This window comes from Neofelis nebulosa, chromosome 3, assembly GCF_028018385.1.
Source record: "Neofelis nebulosa isolate mNeoNeb1 chromosome 3, mNeoNeb1.pri, whole genome shotgun sequence".
NCBI lineage: Eukaryota > Metazoa > Chordata > Mammalia > Carnivora > Felidae > Neofelis > Neofelis nebulosa.
Genome location: NC_080784.1, coordinates 111,422,017 through 111,445,383, shown reverse-complemented (window position 1 = coordinate 111,445,383; position 23,367 = coordinate 111,422,017). Strand labels below are relative to the sequence as shown.

Below are 23,367 nucleotides of genomic sequence, written 5' to 3'. Positions count from 1 at the left end.
TTCCTAATACAAAATACCAGGTTTTTTTGGGGGGGCGTTTCTTTTAAATAACCTGACATTCTTAAACACAAATAAAATTGATACATTGTCAAAAAAATGTTTTTAATGCAAGAACTAAATAAATGATTTATTTAAATTGTCTGAATGAATAGGATTCAGGAGCTATGAAACTGGTCTACAATAGCATCTTTGGCAGAATCAAAGGCCTGCAAAAGAATAATTTAAAGGAGAAGAAAGAAAGCAAAGGGAGAGAGGGTATTCGGTATTCTGGTAACCAGATGAACTTATCATAATTTTCAACTGCTGATCAAAACAATAATGCTGAGTCATCTAATAAAATGCATAAGTCTCTCTCTCACATATCTACTTATCAGTTATCTTGAAACTTCATTTAAAAAGAAACACTTTCTTACTTTCTGTTTTATACAAGGAAGCTGAGATACCGAGACAATAAAATTTGTGCCAGGTTCTACAGCAAGTGCATCAAAGAGCTGAGTGAGTGGGTGCTCTCAACCAGTGCACATACTGCCTCCCACCTGTGGGGTGGGTGGGAGGGAGGAGGAGAAAGAGGAAAACAAGAAGGGATGGAGAAAAAGGGAGGTGAGGGAGGCTAGAGGTGACCTTCTCATGAAGGCAGCAAAAAGACTCTTGAGTGCCTTGCCCCAGCTACTGATCAGTCTCCACTACACCAGCCCACTAGTGTTCAGGGTCTGAGTGCAGAACTCCGGCTACACTCCCATCAACTTCCTCCTCCATAAAACCCATCTAGATCTGCCTGCCTCTCAGGACACTCTTTGCTGCTTTTTAAATTCATCAGCAATGACAGATCTGTGATGAAAGGTGTTATGTTGCAAGGGAAATATGTGAGTTATCTGCCATTAGCATTTAGATTTGAACAAGGATGTTCTGTGACAATGCTCTAACCCAAAGACATCGAGTTCATACTTTGAAGATACTCTCAGGTAGGCAGAAGGAAGACAGAGCTTGGGGACAGAGTAGACACCTAAGACCTCACCCTTTAATTAAGTGACAATCCAACCTTTTAGAGTAATAGCTGTTTGCATTTTAAATTTCTTTACAAACTATAAAATGTCTTTATTTGACCCCCATGCAATTCTACAAGGGTAATATTTCCTGTTTGATAGATACAGAAACCAACTCAGAGATACTAGAGATAAGGTGAGTAAGTGCAAAGTAAAGACCTTAACGCAGGCGTTGTGACTGGAGATATAGTGCTCCTCCCATAACTGCTTTCCTGGGCATGGAGGTAAGTCTAAAGGTCCAAGAGGCATCCAGTTTCAGATCAAACACCAAGTTGCTATTGCTAATGAGATCAAGCTGACAAGATATATAGTGTGGGATAACCTAGCACTACAAAGTAATGGTGATGAATTTAATATTTTTTTCCATAAAACCAAATCTAAAAAGTTATTTTCATAATCATTTTTTTAAACAAATCCTTCCAGGCTTACAAACACCAAAGGCAACAAAATCTGCGGCACACTAAAGCCACACGATTTAGACTGGTAGCAATGACACAGTGTCAGGAACCTAGAAAACTAGTTTGTATCAATGACCCCAGTTGAAAAATATTTCAAAGTATTCTATAGTATCCTTTTTATTTTAGTCTTTCACCTATTCGCAGTATACAGTAACACACAGAAATTCCGTTTAAAAATTGTGGTGGGAATCCTCCATATTATATGGCTTTGAGCCTGCACAGGATACTTATTTGATTAGAGTTGGTTGATAAAGGCCTAAAGCAGAGTTCAGTCCACAGAACAGACTAATTGCTTTCTTTTCCAAGATTCACTTTTTCCCTTTTAGTCCCTGCCAACCATGTTGTGCAGACGTGGCATTTGTTGAAAGGGCTGCTTGGATGAGGTGGAAGGACAGCAGCATAAAAGCATAAAAGCCACTCCAGGTGATGCTGTGTCCCTGGTCTCAAGGTGCTTCCAGACCTGGAAACACTAACATCGCCTGGGCACTTGCTAAAAACACACATGCTCCTACCCAAGACCAACTGATTCAGAAGCAGCAGTCTGTGCTTTAACCAGCCCTCCATGTGATCTGCGGTAGGCTGAAGTTTGAGAACTACTACCCTAAGTTGATCATTAGAGAGCATCAACTTCCAATTTAAAGGATCCTATCATTAATTATAATACTGGTATACTGTAAAATTTGCATAGAAATATGATTCCTGTTCTTTCCCATCTTGCAAGATGGTGGGCGAAAAAGCTGAGAAGCTGGATACTACGGAGAAGAAACCTGAAGCCAAGAAGGCTGATGCTGGTGGCAAGATTAAGAAGGGTAACCTCAAGGCTAAAACTCCAAAGAAGAAGAAGCCCCACTGCAGCCGAAACCCTGTCCTAGTCAGAGGAATTGGCAGATATTCCCAATTGGCTATGTATTTGAGAAAGGCCATGTACAAGCGAAGTATTCAGCAGCAAAATCCAGAATTGAAAAGAAAAAGAAGGAGAAGGTTCTTGCTACTGTCACAAAACCAGTTGGTGGTGATAAGAATGGTGGTACCCGAGTGGTTAAACTTCACAAAATGCCTAGGTATTATCCTACTGAAGATGTGCCTCAGAAGCTGTTGAGCCATGGCAAAAATCCTTTCAGTCCGCGTGTGAGGAAACTTAGAGCTAGCATCACTCCTAGGGCCATTTTGATCATCCTCACTGGGTGCCACAGAGGCAAGAGAGTGGTTTTCCTGAAGCAACTGAGCAGTGGCTTGCTACTTGTGACTGGACCTCTGTCTCTTAATTGAGCTCCTCTGTATAGAACACACCAGAAATTTGTCATTGCCACCTCCACCAAAATTGGTATCAGCAGTGTGAAAATCCCCAAACACCTCACTGATGTTTACTTTAAGAAGAAGCTGCGTAAACCCAGACGCCAGGAAGGTGAGATCTTCAACATGGAGAATTACAGAGCAGTGCAATATGAGATTACAGAACAGTGCAAGGTTGATCAGAAAGCTGTGGACTCGCAAATTCTGCCAAAAATCAAAGCCGGTCCTCAGCTTCAGGTCTACCTCCGCTCTGTGTTTGCTCTCACAAATGGAGTTTATCCTCACAAATTGGTGTTCTAAATTTCTTACAAAGAACCTAATTAAATAACAGATCCATGAAAGAAAAAAAGAGAGAAAGAAAGAAAGAAAGAAAGAAAGAAAGAAAGAAAGAAAGAAAGAAAATGAAAGGAAGGGAAAGGAAAGGAAAGGAAAGGAAAGGAAAGGAAAGGAAGGGAAGGGAAGGGAAGGGAAGGGAAGGGAAGGGAGGAAGGGAGGGAGGGAGGGAGGAAGGAAGGAAGGAAGGAAGGAAGGAAGGAAGGAAGGAAGGAAGGAAGAAAGAAAGAAAGAAAGAAAGAAAGAAAGAAAGAAAGAAAGAAAGAAAGAAAGAAAGAAAGAAAGAAGATTCCTTACCGCATGCCCACATATCCACTGGTTTTCCATAAGGATCTTTACGTAAAACTTCTGGAGAAAGATATCCGGGTGTGCCAGCAAAACCTAGGGAAAATGGATGTTAAGAAGTCAGAGTTGACTTAACAAAACCAATATGATATAGGAAACTAAGGAATAAAACATTTGGAGGATGTTTTAACCTTCTAATATGTTTGTCAAAATAAAATAAGGCTCTCAGAAGATGAAAATAACGCAGACTGGTTTCTCTCTATAGTAGTATCAACACTAATCTGCTTGGTAGCTTATTGGAAAAAGTACATTTATTTCCAGACATGAAGGCTACTTTATTGTGCTATACAGTCAGCGCGTGTACTTAAGTCTACTCGGTTAGCAGTTCTTATTCTCACGTACTTATGTCAGAACTGAAACAAAACCTGTGAAAGATAAGAACACACCACCCTAAAATATGCCACGGCGGCATACTGATTATTTTTAGCTGAAGGCAACTGAGAATTAGCAGATGTATGACAGGCTCTTTAATCTCCTCCTTTCTACCTAAAAGTAGGGCATACATTTCTTGTGGAAAAGGTGCCCTCCCTGTGCCCAGGAAGAGAACATTCTTGGCATGGGAATTGGTGCCAAGATGGATCTACACAAACCAACCTTAGTAAAATAGCCTTGCTCTTCCATTAGTTTCTCTAGGTATTTCCTCATTATTCCCCCCACAGTTTAATGCCCCTAGCCCAAACCCTTTTTTCTTTGTCTTGTCAAATCTCCACAATTTATCACTTTTTGTTAAAATGGGATATAATTCCTTGGGTCTAGCCTTTCTCTAGGTCTTCATTTCTTCTCTAGAAAGGCATTACAATATTAACATTAAAACAAATTGTATGCTTTTCTCCTGTTCATCAGTCTTTTGTCAGTTCAACTCACAGGCCCCCGCCACAGACCTAAGAGGGAAAAGACAAAGTCTTTCCTCCTCTATACCTGAAAAGAAATGAGGAGAAATTTGAAGATAGGGTTAGAACCTGACAAAAGATGATAGTTATCATGATATCTACGTAATTTTATTATGAGAAGCATTCACCTATAAAACAGAAGGACACAAAACATAGATGCCAAGTAAATATTTTTGGAAATTGAGGTAGTCTATGAGGTGAGGATGGGGTTGAGAGAAGTTGAAGAATTCACTAAAAGAAATAAGCCCGAAATATATCAAAGAGATCACAGTGTACTAATAAATAGTCAGTGTGTACTCATAACTGAATTTAAAGAGAAGATTCAGGAACATTTGAATGAATTACAATTGAGCAAGTATCAATTTTGAGAGAGATGTGGTAAGAGAAACTAGATGGCAGAATAAAGTTTCATTATTGTATAAATCAATGTAAACTCCAATAAGGTACGCTTAAATAACAATTTATAGCTAGAACCTAGAGTAACATTTTCCTTATTTCTGAAAATAATAGGTTTCAAATAAAAATATTTACTTTCAAAAAGACTAAAAATAACTATTCTGATTTGGTAGTTTTATTTAAAGGCACACATAAAAACAAAACATTTCTTTAAAAGGATATGTAATCAGGAATTCCTCTAACCACAAATCACTGAAGAAGCTCATTATACATTTACTGGGATGCAAAATTCTGTGGAACGGAGCTTTTTCTTCCCATCTTCAAAGCTATTAAGTACAAACAATGTATAAAAAGATATAAAAACAAATGTGTGTGTGTGTGTGTGTGTATACGTGTGTGTGTGTGTGTGTGTGTGTGTGTGTGTGTGTGTGTGTATAAATGGCATGGTTATTTCTGAAATAAATTACTTTAGAAAGTGAGGCAAAGGGCTGGGGATTTTAATCCCCTTCCCCTTGTATTACTTTTCCTTTTCTTTGTAGTGGAGGAAGATGGAATGGACAGTGTGAAGGGACTCCAAAAAAAAGAGCCCTGTATTGTAGTTTAAGCTTTACATGGACCACAACAGATCTACCTCTTCTTCAAACTTTACTTCAAAGAAGCATTTGCTTGACAGTTGTGAGGTAGAAGAATTCCTGAATAATGGCAGTTCCATTAACTGAAGTTTGAGGATTACCTTAAGGAGTGATGTCAGTCAGCTAATTCCAAGGTAGGGCTGGGCACAAGAGTTCTAAAGAACTTCTGGTATGCCACACCTGCTCTCTCTCATTCCAACTCCTCCCAAATTGAGACACAGACAAAGGAACCCAATGAGAAACTGATGCCAAAGTCCAGGTTAAAGACTAAGGTCCTAGCCTACACTTAAGATTCCTTATCACTCAGTTCCCCTTTATTTACCCAACATGATTTCTTTCTACTCCGCAGCATTTGATCTGATTAATCTCTTTAAGGTCTCTTGAAAACAGACTTCTCATTCTTGCCCTTGATGTTACTTTTTCTGTTCCTTAAAGCCTCAATTTCTTTTTTTTTTTTATTTTTTTTAAAAAATTTTTTTTTTCAACGTTTATTTATTTTTGGGACAGAGAGAGACAGAGCATGAACGGGGGAGGGACAGAGAGAGAGGGAGACACAGAATCGGAAGCAGGCTCCAGGCTCTGAGCCATCAGCCCAGAGCCTGACGCGGGGCTCGAACTCACAGACCGTGAGATCGTGACCTGGCTGAAGTCGGACGCTTAACCGACTGCGCCACCCAGGCGCCCCAAAGCCTCAATTTCTATCTCTACCTTTTCTCTAACAAAGGGTGGGCTATGAGTTATTTCCACCTTAGTGATCTCTTTGGGTAACTATAATTCTCAGTGGTCCTTCCTTACTCTAAATTTTGAGTATTCTTTTATATACAATCTATAACCTCCTATCTAGCATCAGTAAAATTTAATGTGTGTCTTAAATATCTTAGTAGAATACCTTTCCTAGAGGAGGAAATGTTAATAATATTTCATCTAGGTATAAAAGATAAGTCACCATGTGATTTAGAAATGAAAAGATAATTTTAAATGTAAATTATTACAAACCTTTTCCGGAGACTGAAATGCTAAGAAAACACCATCACATTCATTCTTATTTGATATAGTTATCATTTGAGCAGTCAGTGGGGTCCTTACTCCTAACAATACTTAAGTACAGTAAAACCTTGGATTGCGAGTAACTTGTTTTGCAAGTGTTCTGCAAGATGAGCAAACATTTCTAATAAATTTTAACTTGATAAATGAGCGATGTCTTGCAATACAAGATGTGATGCCGAATGTCACATGATCACAACTGAGCCAATGGTTCTCTCTCTCTCTCTCTCTCATTGCAGGACTATGGGTGATCGTCGCTCCGATGCTTGGTCTCAGGCTGTTGTGTTTGGCAGATATCAGTGATTCTTCAGAATGTTGGAAGGTGCCCGTAACTGGCGGTAGTGTATTATTTGTCACTTCAAAGCACCTGTGGACAGTCCCTTGCTTTTCCAGACAAGAGGAAGCTTAGGAATGCTTTGCTTCATTCTAGGTCAGGCTGCCTGCAGATATATAGACCCTTTCCTCTGCTGCTTTATTGCCAGTTGCATTAAATATGGTGTATGACAAGAGTTGATTAATACTATACTGTACTGTACTCAACATCCGTGTTAGCATATACAATGGCCCCATGCAGAAAAAGATTCCATTAAGCTAATAGGTAGTAGTTATTCTGTTAGTGATAGTGAAAGTGGGTCCTAAACAATAACCCTCCTCTCTTTTGTTTCCTTCACACCAGTCACAAAGGTTTTCAAAGATAGGTGCAGGTTGTTTATTTTTCATTACATTTTGTATTATATTCCAGTATTGTAATCATTTTTATATGAATATTTTTGGGTTGTGGAACAAATCATCTGAGTTTCCATTATTTCTTATTGGGAAATTCACTTTTATATACAAGTGCTTTGGATTACAAGCATGTTTCTGGAACAAATTATGCTCACAAACCAAGGTTTTACTGTATAATCTAAATGTACAAACATTAAGGAACCGTGTACTGTGCAATGTGTTCTCATGAATACCAAAATACTGAGGGTAAAATGGATAAAACCTTCTTTAGCAGGAGATTAAACTCATAAGAATCTTGTTTTTCATGATGTATGTTATTAGCAAGTAAATTAATGAGAGCTTGTCTTCTTTAGAGATAGTATGTTTTTCTCACTCTGAAAAACCAATAGGATATCAGAATATACCAAAACAAATACAGAATTACTTACTGTTGGAAATGTATCCATTGCATTAAAAAAACACCTTAATATTTAGAAAAAGAGACAAAACAGCAACCAAGTAAAACAATTCTTACATGAAGCAAGATGGTGGTAGTTATACTTTTTTGCCCTAACAGCAACAAAGAACTAGAGATATATTGTAAATAGCACTTCCAATCCCACAGGAGAAAATGGGCTGTATTTGGATATTTTGCTTTGGTAAATTTTCTAGCCATCTTAACAAATGTAGTGACACAAGGTGTTACTTCTAGCATTTTGGCTAGTGCTCAAATAAATCGGGGCTAAGAAGACAGAAGAAATTATCATGAGAAAAACATTTAGGCTTGAAAAGGAGGATTGAAAAAACGCAATAAAGAGCTTCTATAAGCCTTGTCTCGTTTTTATTTATAGAAGAACTCTTAAAATAAAATTGTGCAAAAGCCTGAACTCCTGGCATTGCACAAAATAAAGAGTTCTGCTCTTTTCTTAAAATTAAAATAATTTATTTTATTAAAATAAAAAGACTCCCTGCCTAACATTGATAATACATTTTAAAAGATAAAATTAATCAAATACACGAGACTATGCTGGTAGGTAATACTGAATAAATATCGAATCAAGTCGTTCATACTAAAACATGCTTTTACTTTAAAATTTATGATATATCTGGTAGAACACCCACAAGATATATTATATACACCACATGCCTCCTTCTCAGGTAGGTTACAATGAGGATTCACTTGAACTTGAGTAGAATAAGCAGAATATATGCTAAAGAAAAAAAGAAAAAAAAAACTTGTGTTTTCGCTTAAGCTTATAAACTATGTTTTTTTCTTACACTTGTTGAAATGCTGAATTTTCTTAGGACTTAAAATGCACCTCTTAAAAGTCATTACTCTAATAGATACCCTAGCAAGAACTTAACTGTCATAGAATCATGCAGAAGAAGAAATGGGGATTTTATTCCCAATCTGTCATTCTTTCTCTGGAACCAGATCACTTTTAGAAATAAACCAGATCACAATTTGAAATTTGTGTACTTTTATTTGGATGCTACTGCTTTCACTAACTTGGTATTTGGTTTTTCCACTCATGGATTTGCTCAACAACTTTCACTAAGTAGGCAAAGAACTGTGACATTGTGTTCCCTGCCAAGATGGTTTTGAAAACTTATTCAACATCTTTTGTAGCACAGGTATGTTCCTTGCAAGGAAGTGTTTATTATAACTGCTTACAAAGAGGACAATGGACCTCACAGAGTTAAAGTGACTTGCCCAATATCAAACAGCTATTAAGAACCACAGGATATAAGCTTGGGTATTCTAGTTCAAAAAGCGGAGTTTTTTGCACTACACTCAATTCTTTCCTCAGCTCAGAGCACAAGAGATAAAACATAGAGCTCAAAAACAGGGGAGATTTAAGGAGCTCAATAATATCATTCTTGCAAGCACCAAGCCAAATTACTGATGTTAATTTGCAGCCTCAGCTCTGATAATAGGGCTTGTCTTGTTCCTGATATCTAATCATCACCTTGTACCCAGTTCTGACAATTACATCCCTTAGCCTAAATCTAAGTCCCTATTTTGGTATCCTGCTTCATACCTGGAGTCTTGTGAAACAGGTTCCTGGTTTTCTCTAGATGGGGCTAAAGTCCAACCTCTAGGGTTTTGATTTCCTCTAAACAGATTTCCTTAGAGTTCAGAGACCCTGTCTGTTTTGCATGGTATCTGGAACTTGTTTCTGCGTACTCATTAGTTCAAGCTGTCATCAGGCGTAGTTTGACCTCCTGCATTAGCCTAACTGGTCCCTTGCCTTGAGGCTAAGTATCCTTAAGCCACCCTCCACATCGTTACCCACAACATCATTACGTAACATAAACCCAATTATGTCCTTCCTTACTTAAAATTTTTCACCAGATCCTTGAAACTTCTAGGATAAAAGCCAAATCCTTCAAAAGCACATAAAATCCTTTCCCACCTCATTAACTACCACTCATCCCAGTATACTTTATACTTTACTATACCAAATTTCTTGTTATTCCTTAAATAGAAACAATAGTTTCATGCCTCTGAGATTTTGTATGTGCTGATCCCTCTGCATGGCCTTTATGTTAGTGAACAAATTCTCATTCACCCATTAGGGAGGCAGAAAAGCACACCAATCACTGAAACTTTCCCCACAGGCAGAATTTCAGACTTCCTCTCTTGTGCTCCACAGCACTTCATGCATGCTTCTTTTAAGATGCTCCCACACTGCATGGTAAATCGTTATTGATATGGAAGTGTCAGCATCTTGAGGGGGCAGGGCCTCATGCTCAATTCAAGCATCCCAATTAATTACTCAGTCCATCTCTGCGATTGCCCTGCTACTTCCTGTTGGACCCCAACTCCAAATTACTATATATTCTTTATCTGTGTCAACCATGTTCTTACCCAGGATACAAAGATGTGACTGTATCTCCAATTTACAGTACTTATTCTAGGTCTTACTTTCTCTGAGTTTGCAATTAACAGGAACAAGCTTATTCACATGTCAAAATATGACAAACCAAATGCCAAATTTGGAGATACTAAATTTATCTGGTGGGTGAAGAGAGACCTCATGCAAATGACGGTATTAAGCTTAGGAAGACTCACGGACAAGGGTAACAGTCAGGTACTACTGAAACAGGACAGGAAGCAGAAAATGAGGTCCTAAATTAAGCTGCTGGTAGAGGAGATGGGAGAAGGCTGCCATGTCATCTATTCCCAGTTACTAGCTGGGACAGATTAGAGACAGAATGAATCCTGGAAGCTCTGTGCACACCTTATCTTTAGGAAAACACAGAGAGGGTCTGCATGTAAAACAAAAGGAATAAGCATGTTTTTGAGTGCTCTGTTGTTGTTCAGTGAAAAAGCAATGAGAAGTGAAAAAAATCATTTAAAAAATAACCTAACCTCAATACATTGAAAGTCAGAAAAGTAAGATTGAGGCTTGGGGAGAGGTTATATTTTGGGACATTACATGAAAAACTGGGTCAGTACTGAGAAGTGGCAAAAACGGAGGCATAAAAAAAGTGAATAAAATAACCTGACAGGATAAATATTAAAACAATCCACAAGCCTGGTTTTCTATGCTCTAATTTAAACTCACAGTTAATTTCTTTCTTAACTGTAAACAAACAGAAATTTCATCATATAGAAATTTCAAAATTATCAAAATTTTAGAGAGGAAACTGGAAGTTTAAAGAACAGAAGATAATTAAGGTAAACACACACATACACATATTATAATATTTTTAGAACCTTAATTTCTTAATCAAAAAATATGTGAAATAGTCCATATTTCCTGAGTACCTATTTATACAGCAGTTTTTGGCATCAAGTAAGGTTCTGTGTGAACAATCAATTTCTTCTCAAATGAAAAATAAGTCCTTTTTGAACACTGCAACCCTCCCCATTAATTCTTGGTACAGGATTCATTTTCTCACTCATCCCTTAAGAAAAAGTCAATGTGTTACTGTTCTCATATTAATATTTTCCCTTAAATTACTTCTAGATCATATACCCTTTAATGTCAGTAAAATTAAGTGCTTATAAAGATCTAATGTCTTCAAATTTAGTCAGGTTGTTGTTAGAGGCAACATTTCTGTCTTATTTTGGCTGGGAAGTGGGCTACACAATGAGCCAGAAGAGAATGAGCAGCATGAAGTAGAGAGAGGGCCTACTCACCAAACCACGCCTGCTGGTCTCCTTGAACTTCTATGGCTAAGCCAAAGTCTGCCAGTTTCACAGCTGCTCCCTTGGATTTGCTAGCTAAAAGCAAATTCTCAGGCTTTATTTAGAAAGAAAAAAAAAAGAGACTGAAGTGAGAACCTATTTTAAGTGACTATTCAAAACTAACAACATATTTTGTAAGAATAGGAAAAAAAAAAGTCATGCACTGTCCTCTCTCCAGGAGACTGTCATTCCTAAATCTCAGGGAAAATATGGTTAGAAAAATGATTAAAAATTATCATGTGTGCAGGCTTCAGACAGATGCAAAAATGTACTAGAGAGATACTGGGCAAAAGAGAGAATACACTTGGGGAGAAATCAAATGAATGGAAGCACCTGTCTTGACCTGCTCACATGCTTCCAAGGGCTGCTGAGGTCCAGACTTGGCCATGGACATTGACTTAGAAGCCTAATAGAGCACAGACATTTTCAGCAGAAGGAAACTTGGCAAAATGATAACAAGAGTTGGACCAATCTACAGACATTTGGCAAATGAAACTGTGCAAATTAAATCCTAGTTGACTTCAAGAGTTTGGACCCAAATGTAGTGATTTTGATTCCTCAATGTTTCCAAACAATTTCTGAACAAATTTTGGAGTCTTATTCTGAATTACGTATTAAATTGCTGTCTTTAAGAATCTGTTTATTCTTAAAGGCAGGAAGAGTGTACTACTATTTGCCAAATGTTATAGTTAGCTTTTTTTCTTCATAAGCCAGTTTTTTAAAACATAATTTATATGTCTACAAAGTGTGATTCAAATCATTCTTTATATATGTGTTCTCACATGTTGGAATACTATAAGAAATACACATTTTCATTTTCTTGGGTATTTATCGTTGTTCAAGAACTGATAACTCAGTCTTGGAATAAGGCTGTGTCTATTTATCCCTGTTTCCCAACCAGGGCATCGAGACACACTGGAACTTTGAAAACAGGCATCAGGGCAAAATCCTGAATTTCCCCAGACCGCCTTTGTGGATTTTAGGAACTAAAGGAAGACGGTCAGGAAAAGGAGGCTGATTAAGACATACAGTGAAGTCCACCATCCCCAAGTACACATTTGGGAGTGTAGTTCAACATGTTCTTACCTTGGGCTAAAGCCCAGTAAATTTAGATGTGTGCCTCGGACTGAAAAAAGTTGGGAAACAATGGAGTCTACAAGTGCCAAAACAATTGTCTGGAAATCTACATATTCAGGTCATTCAAATTGGTTCTGTTTATGTGTTAGCAAACTAATATAATTTTTTTTTCATGAAATGGCTACTTTTTTCTTACTGAATTAAGCAGTTCTGTTGGTTGTTTTGACCTTGTATAAACACAGCCTAAACCAATATTTATTGATTAAGCCAGCCATGCAAATTAGCAAAGACTCATAACCAGAACTTGGAAAAAATTAGGTTAAGTCTACAAGAAATAAGAGTGTAGGCAAGTAAGTTTTAATCAAGTACCAGCTTCTTCGGGCTACTGCTGTTCACTGCCATCAGATTCATCACTACTATGACAATAGGTAACTGTAAGGAAAACTTTGTAATTTCTTAGGGCTGATAGGGTTTTTTTTGTTTGTTTTTTTAATCACCTCAACACTAAACACATGGTAATTTAATGTGGATACTGGGATAAAGATGTCTCAAGGATATGAAAGATCTCCAGGCTGAAATAACTTTTAGTAAAAACCTAACACTCAAAATTAGTTGGAACTCTGTTGTCTATTAATGTAGTACAGTACCTAACAATGTTATATTATTAATATTTGACATTTTGTTCTCATTAATAAAATTTATGGCCCACTACATTCACGCATTTTCTAATTTAATCACAATGTGATTTCCAGCTATTAATTTATGGAATAAATGACTTGGAAAAACCACATCAAACTCTAAGCAATAGTTTAGTTCTTTGTAACCTTCACGTTCAAAAGCATTGAGATGTCAGAGATCTCTGCTAATACACATCTGTCCTAATTTGTCAACCACACTCATTCAAGGAGAGTTCCAATCACTTTAGAAATCTCAGTCATTTGGGGTCTTTTAGATCAAATAATACTGAAGTTGTTGAGAAAATGCCAGCGCCATCAGTAAGTAAACTTTTAAAATATTTAACGTGCTTTTATTCTTATCACTAGATCAAAAACGTTTCTTGGCAGTGCTGTGTGCATTATGCCCTTAAACACCAAGTATCTGCCAATTCAGAAGAAATGGAACACCTTAGAATTTTATCATGCATGGCCTCTGAATGACTGGGGCAAATATTCATACCTAGAGATGACCTAGAAGACCTCTCTATAGGGCCTCATGAGTCATCCAGGGAAATAATCCATCTGGATCAGTGTTTCACCTTCTACCCATGAAGACTGTTCAGCTGCAGTTATGTACAGGAAAAGGCAGGGCTCTTTCAAGGTTACTGTGTAGATTTAAAAATTAATAGCACTAAAATGGCCTCATGTTTGTACATATCTTTTAGGCAAACCTAAAATATTGAATTACGGAATGCAAACTGTAAAATCAGGATGCTTATTGATTTTATTAAAGGATTCTTTGCTTTCATAAAATTCTTTGCTTTCATCACAAGATTGCTTCTAATGACCAGCTTCAATGAAACATTAGAAATAGCACACAGATTTGAACTATATACAACTCTCTGGAATATATCCAAAATTTGAATAATCCTGTTATCATGTTCTACTATTTATATAGCTTCCAACTTAAAAAATATGTTGTACTACAAAAGTTTGTTGGCAAGTAGGTTAGTTCAAATTCTGAACACCGACAGAAAGGAAGATAATTTGTGACTATATTTCATAAAAGCTAAAATGGTAGAATCTTACAGCTAATTAGTGGCTGCTTCCTTAAAAAGGATCACCACTACACTCTTATCTGCTACTATTCGACTATTTTGATTTTGTAAAGCAAAGGAGAAAGGTGAAATCAGAAACAGATTTTCCAATGTACAGATGAACATGAGAGAAATGGGCAACATGATGACCTAGAAAAAAGATGAAGATCTAGGTTTATGTCCTGTGTGGACATGGGTAACTCACAGTCTTAGAGCTAATGAGTCCCTTCAACTTTCAAATGCACATCACATTTGCAATGAATGTTTATAACTTGGAGGATGTCTATATTCCTAAATTTAATGCAATCTATTATGCTAATCTTTATATATTGAGATTATCTCTAAATTCCTATAATGTGATCACTTTTTAGGTCGGTTTTTAAATAGATTCTACTGATGTTCTCACACACAGGTTCCTTCCACACCCAATTGCTTCCTAATGATGCAGGATTTTCCATGACATCTGGTCTTAGTGTCAACAACCATTTATAGCATATCAGCTGTAATGAGCAGCAACTGTTGGCAAGTTTTGTTTTCTACTTCCATATGGATGCAGAGGCAACTTTGTTAGTTGTGATTTGAGATTTTCTTGAATCTGTTCAAATATCTCAAAGTACCTAGGCAAGTTGCTGGAATCACTTTTAGGACAGAGACTGGCATAGGAGATAAAATGACTCAAACTCCTCAGTGTCTAAATGAGGTAGAGACATCAAAAAAGATGGAGGACTTGAAGCCAGCTTTCTGATTGCTTCTTTTAAAGATGTGAGACTGAGGGAATTCCTCCAATGGATTAAAAATGGGTAAGTTTTATACCATTGGTATAGACAGTCCACTAAGTAGCTAGTTGCAAAAGAATCTGAAATACTCAAAAATATTTACTACCCATATCCAAATAAGACAAGGGGGAGAACTTATGAGACATATTTTCAATCTTGCTTTTCAAAAATCTCACAAACATATGAGAATTTCTAAATTAGTGTGATCTTTATGAAGGAACTGATTTGGCAAAAGTGACCATTTTCAGCATCAGGCATATCACAGCCAATAAATCTAGCCAATAAAACTCAAATACTAGGACTATACATGTGCAGCAACATCATGTGTGCTTTACTTTTTTTTTATAGCTCTTTCCTTTATGAATATTATAAAAACAGCTAGTTATTAGTTTCATTATTCCATTATTATTTAATTCTTACATTTCTTTGCATATTAGTTTTCAGGAACTGAAATTGTCTTTTTAGATTTCTTTCCTCTATTGAAGTGTATCAATTATTTCAACATGAAGATAAGCATTCTGTGCTTTGGTGTGTTTTCAGTCACTTTTCCTTTGCCAAAGAAGGTGTGAACAAAGCTCCTAGAAATAAACTAAGTGAAAGTTTGCATGAATTGCAAAGCTTGAATACCAATCTCACTCATGAACATGGTAGAAGTTCTTTTGTGCACATGGTACAAGTGACTTTTGTTTTTATTTTTATATGGAATGGATGCCTGAATTTATGTATTTAGCACAGGGAGTTTTCAGCTGACACATGTTCTGTAAGTCTGTGATTAGGAAGTATTATTTGTACCACCATGCATATATGGAGCAAGTTCCTTAGAATTGTCTGTTTTCCATTCCTGTTTTTTTTTTTTTATTTACTTCTACATCATTAGCACATATTTTCAGGTAGACTGAAAGAAGTGAGGGTGACCACAGTGGGACTGTGTCAATCACCTACTGTTTCTCTATGGCTTGACACACAGTTGTCAGGTTCAATAAAGAGACACCAGAATGACTAATGAATTATGGAATTTATCACTTACATAGTTTCTAAAGCACCTCGACATACGTTATACACAAATGATAAGTTTGTTAAACTTGTATTTAAGTATGCTTCTGAGAAAAGTGGAATAATTGTGATTTTATAATTATTCAAAACAGACATTCACAATTTGATATATCTATTGCTAAAGAGGATTTATTACATGTCATAGTCCTCCAGAAAATTAATTTCTTTCTTTTCTGGTTTGAAATTTAATTTTATTCCTATAAAAGTTTTCAAGTGCCCCCAAATCTCCAGAATTATTACCTTCATTAAAAACCTATTCTATACCTCTCTCTCTTCTTCCCTCTCTTTCTCCATCTATTGACCTAATGACTTTTCCATTAAATAACATTGTTTTTCAGGAGGTAGCTCATTCTCTGCTAAGGCAGTTTACAGGTGTCGATGTGCTGCTAAGAGATTATTGTGTGTATATGAAGTCTTCTAACCAGATTGGTGTTCATGAAGTAGTTTGGTAACCATTTCTGCTGTACTTTGAACTGAAGAAATCTTACCACTTTGTGTGAAATACAGTTATATGATAAAACGCAGCTATAGAGCTGCCTCCTTTGACTTCTGTTAACTGATTCACAGAAACTGTACTCTTCAGGCTCTTAAATGAGAGAACACATCTGGTTTGATATCCCTCTACTTCTTGTGACCTCAAGAGCTGTGATTTGTTACTGCGACCTTTTTAACCTAATGCTTTTCAGGGTGCAGTATTCATGTGATGTATATCCTTCTTTCTGGGAGGAACAGCCCTGATACATATTTTAAAATGATCTTTATTCAGTGGCCTATAGGTTCTATCTACATAAGGTTTGTTCTTAGTTTGCTCTGTAATTTATGCCCGGAGTTATGACAGTGCCTCAACAGGTACTCAAGACATGTTTGATGAATGTTTGTTCCTCTCTCTTTATACCTGACTTTTCAATCCTCAGTTCACAAACACTCAACACTGAGTTACAGCAATCCATTCTTTGTAAACAGTCTATTTTTAGGTACTTCAAACTGATTGTCTGATGTGGCCTAAATTACATGTGGCAAATGCATATCGTTCTTCTCTATGCCTCATTTTCCCAAGGCTGGGACCAATGCCACTTTACTGATTTCCTGAATAAGAAATTTATACTTTGGACACCAATCTATTGGCAAATTATATTGTCCCCCTCCACTCCATATTATATCTTAAAAAGTAACTTATTCTCTTATTCCTAATGATACAGATTTTGTGTACTTCTGGAACATCCATAGGCAGGATCATTTAAAAAATTTTTTTTTTAAACGTTTATTTATTTTTGAGACAGAGAGAGACAGAGCATGAATGGGGGAGGGTCAGAGAGAGGAAGACACAGAATCGGAAATAGGCTCCAGGCTCCGAGCTGTCAGCACAGAGCCCGACGCGGGGCTCGAACTCACAGACCGCGAGATTGTGACCTGAGCCGAAGTCGGCCGCTCAACCGACTGAGCCACCCAGGCGCCCCTAGGCAGGATCATTTTAATCATTTGATTCACAAATCTTAAAATCATTTCCCAATTCTTAGTGTCGCCGGTGAAATTACTTTCCCATCATCATTTGACCTATTTTTCGGCCTCTGTAAAGTTTTTGATTTATCCAACTAACGAATTGAGAAATGGTAGCAATTAAGTATGCAGACACTGGAAACAAAATGCTTGGGCACAAATCATATCTCACTAGCTGAGTGACCATGAGTAAGTTCTTTCACTAGTGGTTGCTAAAGCTCTCTTTATGCAACATGGGGAATATCAAAGCGCCTTCTTCATAAAGCTCTTAAGATTCATATGATATCATAGTATAGGGTACATGGTAAATGCCCGATAAATGGCAGCTATTATCATTTTTATTACTAACATCTCACCTTGATCCAAATTCTCCCAAAGATGAGAGTCATATTCAACTATAGTACCATAATTATGTCACCACTGGTAGATACTCCTTAATATTGCTTAGGTTTGACACTGGCTGCACATTAGACAAGAGGCTTGTGTATCCACTGGATACTGTCTGGTTCTGACTGATGTGCTTCCTTTATGCTAATATCCCACCACATGGAACCTTATTCTACTGCTTGTTTGAGGACATCCCCTAATTGTCTGCTATGCCTCAGCCTTGTCTCTAGGTCCTTATAATTTTCCATCTGGTGGATTCCACTGTCTAAGAAGCTCCCAAGAGTAGCAGTTATTCAGATAATGATCTTTATGTTATGACCGTATCAAAGAGGATATACTTATCCTCTTTATTCAATATTAACTAACATCCACAAAAACTATTTTATTCAATGATGCTTTTTATATTGTAAATGTGCTTTTCATTGAGTTTCATTCATTCCTAAATTGAAAGCATATGCCACAAGTATTTACTAGGTATGAAGTCCTATATTAGGTACTGTGAAGTATTACAGGTAGTATTATAAGTAGGTATTATAGGTATTACAGTAATATAGCTATTGTTCTAGGATGGGCTTACAAACAAATTGTACAGTACTCATATGCTTGTAGGTGCCTTTAGTAAAGATGGAAAACAGAACACTTTCTGTGTTTTTCTCTCACTGATATGGACAAATTAAACTGTGCATCAAACATCTGTATTATATACGAATTAACAAATGAATCAAGATATGGAAACAAAAATATATGACCTAAGAATAGGAGGGCAAATTTTTGTTTAAAGCCTGATAATAAAAAAATTTATCTATCTCTTTCATTTTATATATTGGCAAATATACTATTACAAGCAGTATACTTAGCAGATAAAGTATACGTGTAGATATAAAAGACATAAAATCAGAGATTTAGCACACTCAGGGTGTGTGTATAAACTTCCTCTAATATATTCTTTTATTATGTTATGAACTCTCGTATCATGTTATGAAATGGCCTACTGAAACATGCCTTGAAAACTAGACTCAACTGAAATCTATTCAAGTCAGGAATTTGACAGAAACCAAGATAATCACAAAAATTATAACAAGCTCTACACAAAGCATACTCCTATCCTCTCCCAAAATCAAAATAAGGATGGAGAACAAAAACATTTTGTTGGGTGATGTGCAGGTTATTTCCTTTGGTATCAGGCCTCCCTAAAAATCACCTGCCTGAATTTTTCATTTTTTTTTCATCTTTATTTCTGACAGAGAGCACGAGCAGGGGAGGAACAGAGAGAGAGGGAGACACAGAATGCGAAGCAGGCTCCAGGCTCTGAGCTGTTAGCACAGAGCCCGACGTGGGGCTCGAACTCATGAACCACGAGATCATGACCTCAGGCGAAGTCGGATGCTCAGCCAACTGAGCCACCCAGGTGCCCCCTGCCTGAGTTTTTAACTAGTGAATTTAACTCCTATGTCAGAAAATATATTTTTGCACAGCCCAAAACCTAGACCCACTGCCATCTCTGATTAAAGCTCCATCTTTGAAGAGCTCAGCTGAGTTGGAACACTTACAGAAGCCCAATATCATGACCCCACAAGATAGATTTTAAGGTCATGTAAGAGAATTAACATTTTTTCAATCTTGGCTTTTAGAGTATACTTATAATTACATAACATGGAGTAAAATATTTCAAATGATAATGTATTAAATTGAGTATCTGATAAAATTGTACAAATAAATGTGTATGCTCATGTATATTCACTTAGGATAGTAGTACAGCGAGAGCTCGGAGGAGTAACAAAACGGGGACTTTCTCTACATGTCTGGTAGGGAATTCTTGAGGTGATTGCCAAAGACATGAATTTTCAAAGGTACATATTGTTTTTCCTTAATCCTGATGGGTACATTTGGTAAAGCGTTAGCAGATGCACACAGTCCCATCTTGGCTCTCCAAAAGAAAATGCCCTTAACCATACCTTTGCTTTTGACATTTAAAGCTCTCAGACTCAAATTGAAATCGAAGGAAGATCTGAGAGACTAAGGTGATACTTTGCTTACACATCACATCTTCAAGTAACTTGTTGTGGATCCTTAGAGATATATTCTTCCAGAGCATACTAAATGAATGGTAACTACAGATTTACCAATTTATCTTAACTAGGGAAGTCTGCAAGTGAGAAACCAGCCCAGGTCCTCCCACTGAACACACACAGTTGACATTCTACATTACTTGGCCACATTTGTACTAATGCCTGGAAGTGGCTGAGGCTTGAAACAAAGAATGACAACCACATAGTGCTCACAATTTGCTATTTTGCCCACCCAGTGCTTTCACTTAAATTTATAGGCCTTCACTAGATCCCTGAAATTCCATAAGTGAAACTAGAGTGCTGAGAGAAGGGGACAGAGATTGGATGAAAGAGAAGCATTCCCCTGAACTGTTTAATTTCTAAGTGATCTGAACATTTCTCATCCTCAGTGGTATCAGAAACTGAGTGAAGTCTTAAAAGTATGAGTCCATATACAGGTTACATAAATATTATTTGACATTAAATCTGCTTGACCTTTTTCCTATCTGTTTTAAAAGGCACTAGTATCTTAGTACTTAGGAATGTAAATAAACAAGGAGCCAGGAAGCCTCAAAGTCCTCAGAATTCCTGGAACTACTATTGAGGGAAAGAGACTTCAGAGCCCAAAACGGAGGTCCTTTAGCACCAATCACTTGGGCCAAAAACATATTCAATGACTTTATCTCTACTCTCTTTATAATTTTCATAACTATTTACATTATATTAGGTATACACAGTATGACTCTAAAATAGTATGTTTGATCAATGTCCACAGAATAAGTTCAGACTGAAGAAGAGACCATCAATCGTACTCAAAGTCACATTAAGTGCTATATTCTTAGGAGGAAAGAAATATAGCAACCTATTTATTGTTAATGGTAGGACATTATTTCTCGGGATGAAATGGGATTTATGTAAGTCTCAAGTGTGTATCAGAGAAGAGATGAAATAAGCGAGACTGTGGTAAGGGAATGTGTTTTCGTAATGTGTTGGAATGAGTCCACACAACTTTCTTGCTCATATTTTTGCCTTTACAGGCATAATTGCAGCTGAACAGTCATTAGGAATTGTGTGGTGGTTTATCTTCTCCAACAGCATTACTCACCTTCAGGTCCCGATGGACTACGCCCATCTGATGGCAGTGTAGCACAGCCTCCAGGATCTGCTGAATGCAATGACTGCATGCAAACACCAGGGGGCGTGTGTTAGTTCCAAGCTTACACTCACTGTCTGTATACCCTCAGAGAGACTGGGTTACAGTGCAAAACCAGCAGACAACTGGGTTGTATTTTACCACCTTCAGTAATGTAAACATATTGCTCAAATAGAGTGACTACTACCTCAGCGCAATCAGGATCTTGCCAGATGTGAGAGAAAATGTGGATCCACGTGTTTGAGGACAAAAACCTTCTTAAAAATATTTTAATTCAGGAGCTCATTTCCTAGTTCTAAATTCTTATAGGAAAAGAACTGGAATGCAAGTCAAATTTTTATAGCTGTCGTGGTCCACCTCCACCCCATATAAAAAAACTGCTTCCTTATACCCTCCCATTTTTCAGTATCATTCCAAAGGCTGTCACATTAGCAGTCAAGGCACCATTAAGGTGAAATTAGGATACGTAATGAATTTTTGATAAATCATTAACTTCTTGTGCTTTAATTTAGCTGGCAATTATTACCTCTTGCCTGAGGGTTCATCAGACTCAAATGGAGCAATGTGTAGCCAGTTGTTTTGCTACAGCAACCCATGGTCTCAGAACAGAAGTGGTGTTTAAATCTACAGGCGGACATACATCACAGGCCAAGTTTATCTCCAGGTGAATGCTGGACATTTCAGGAAAGCCTGCCCCCAAACCGCCTCTGGTAGTTTACTGCTTGGAAACTTAACAGGTTGTGTTTTTAATATTGTCCTTTCCTTTCTGCTATGATGTATATTTAGCCTGTAGATGAGCAAACTGAAAGAGGCATCATGCATTATCATTTCATCATGTAGTCATTTTAGGGAAAAATTGGGAAAGGCAAGGGAACCATTTTAAATACCCACCCTCTGCCCTTTCCCCAGAAATAAAACAAACAAAAAAAAACCTCCTTTGATTCAGATTTATGGACTCCATATACTGACCTTCAGGTCCCTGTGAACTATGCCATTTAGGTGACAATGATTTACACTTTCTAGAATCTGCTGTATACAATGACTGTAAAGATACAAGGGCAGAATGGAAGGGAGAACATTTTAAAGGTACATAATCACATTGAATACAAAATAAAATGAAAGTTAAAACGAAACAAACAAACAAACAAAAATTATATTTTCACAACATATTTTTAGCTTTACATTGGAATTTAATAACGCTGAATAAAGCTAATTCTGGTTCTAACAAAAATGACATCCAACATAGAGTTTGTGACATGTTCAGACAAAACAATTTGAGCTGTGTGTTTTTTTCATTGCAAGTGTACATATTAAATCACTTGTATATAGAAGTCAAAATTTCCATATTCAAGGAGAAAAATTCATAAATATTCCCATAATGCTCTGGGAAATTCCTTTAGCAATATAAAATTTATGAGTATTTCTAATACACATCTAAACTGTTTAAAATCTGAGGTCACAATTAAACATAGGTGTGAAACAAGAGGGTAAACACAGATGAAGTGGCAGGTGAAACGAGGGTTAAAAAAATGGAGGGACACATTTATCATTTTGACTTAGAACTGGTGCTTCTTGTAGAATATGTTAAGAGGAAAACCAATGCAAGTCTCAATAACAGAGGGAAAATTTCAAGTAAACCCACGACATAAAGTAAATCCCTCTTCAGGAGAGGCATACTCTGGAGAAGGGCTAGGAACTTACGGAAAAAAAAAACAAACTTTTTAATACCCTGGAACACTAGTAATTGTTAGATACATTTCCATACACCTCAGTGAAGGAAAACTTTTGCTTATACAATGTCAAAAAGTACAATTTATACTATTCCTATTAAAGGCTCGCTGATGTCAAACAGATTGCTAATTAAAGGGGATAAATCATTGATTGGCACCTGTAAGGTCCCATGAACTGTCATCTGACATAAAATAATAGAGATCACACTGATGTATTTTGTACAAATTTACTGTGCAATTCAAATACAGGTTATGTATAGAGCTATATTCATTAACAAACATTTTAATAAGGACATTTCAACCACTTAATGTACAAAATAATATTACTTCAAAGTAAATCCTTGAATTATAAAAAGTAATCACCATCTGATTTCTTACAATGTGAATGTAAAAAAACATGACTGTGGTTATGATTTTCCAATGCTAACTCCATAAAGAGTACCATTAAAGGGGCTAAACATCATTTACTTTTTGACTATATAGGTTATTTGAGTGTGTGTTGGTAATTATTTTTTAAATCCTATGAATTTTTTCCCTTCACTTTGTATTACTTTTT

General features: G+C 36.8%; 1 protein-coding gene, 1 long non-coding RNA gene and 1 pseudogene across 22 annotated transcripts in view; 2 read left to right on the top strand and 1 right to left on the bottom strand.

The window, feature by feature from the left end:
* CAMK2D (calcium/calmodulin dependent protein kinase II delta) overlaps window positions 1–23,367 on the bottom strand; it is a 314,090-nt gene that overhangs the window by 65,691 nt on the left and 225,032 nt on the right. For 12 of the 21 annotated variants that reach the window (XM_058721534.1, XM_058721540.1, XM_058721547.1 and 9 more), the window contains exons 6-8: window positions 22,051–22,123; window positions 11,290–11,392; window positions 3,425–3,508 (exon numbers count right to left, since the gene is read on the bottom strand). In XM_058721534.1, coding sequence (XP_058577517.1) covers window positions 3,425–3,508; window positions 11,290–11,392; window positions 22,051–22,123 — 260 coding nt within the window. Of the gene's footprint in view, window positions 1–3,424; window positions 3,509–11,289; window positions 11,393–21,033; window positions 21,107–22,050; window positions 22,124–23,367 lie in introns of all 21 variants that reach the window. The other 9 variants (XM_058721535.1, XM_058721556.1, XM_058721538.1 and 6 more) reach the window with 1 other exon arrangement.
* LOC131507171 (large ribosomal subunit protein eL6-like) lies at window positions 2,223–3,137 on the top strand (annotated as a pseudogene).
* On the top strand, window positions 5,569–6,941 carry LOC131507173 (uncharacterized). The gene is made up of 2 exons (XR_009259379.1): window positions 5,569–5,662; window positions 6,674–6,941. It is a non-coding gene; the product is annotated as an uncharacterized LOC131507173 (long non-coding RNA).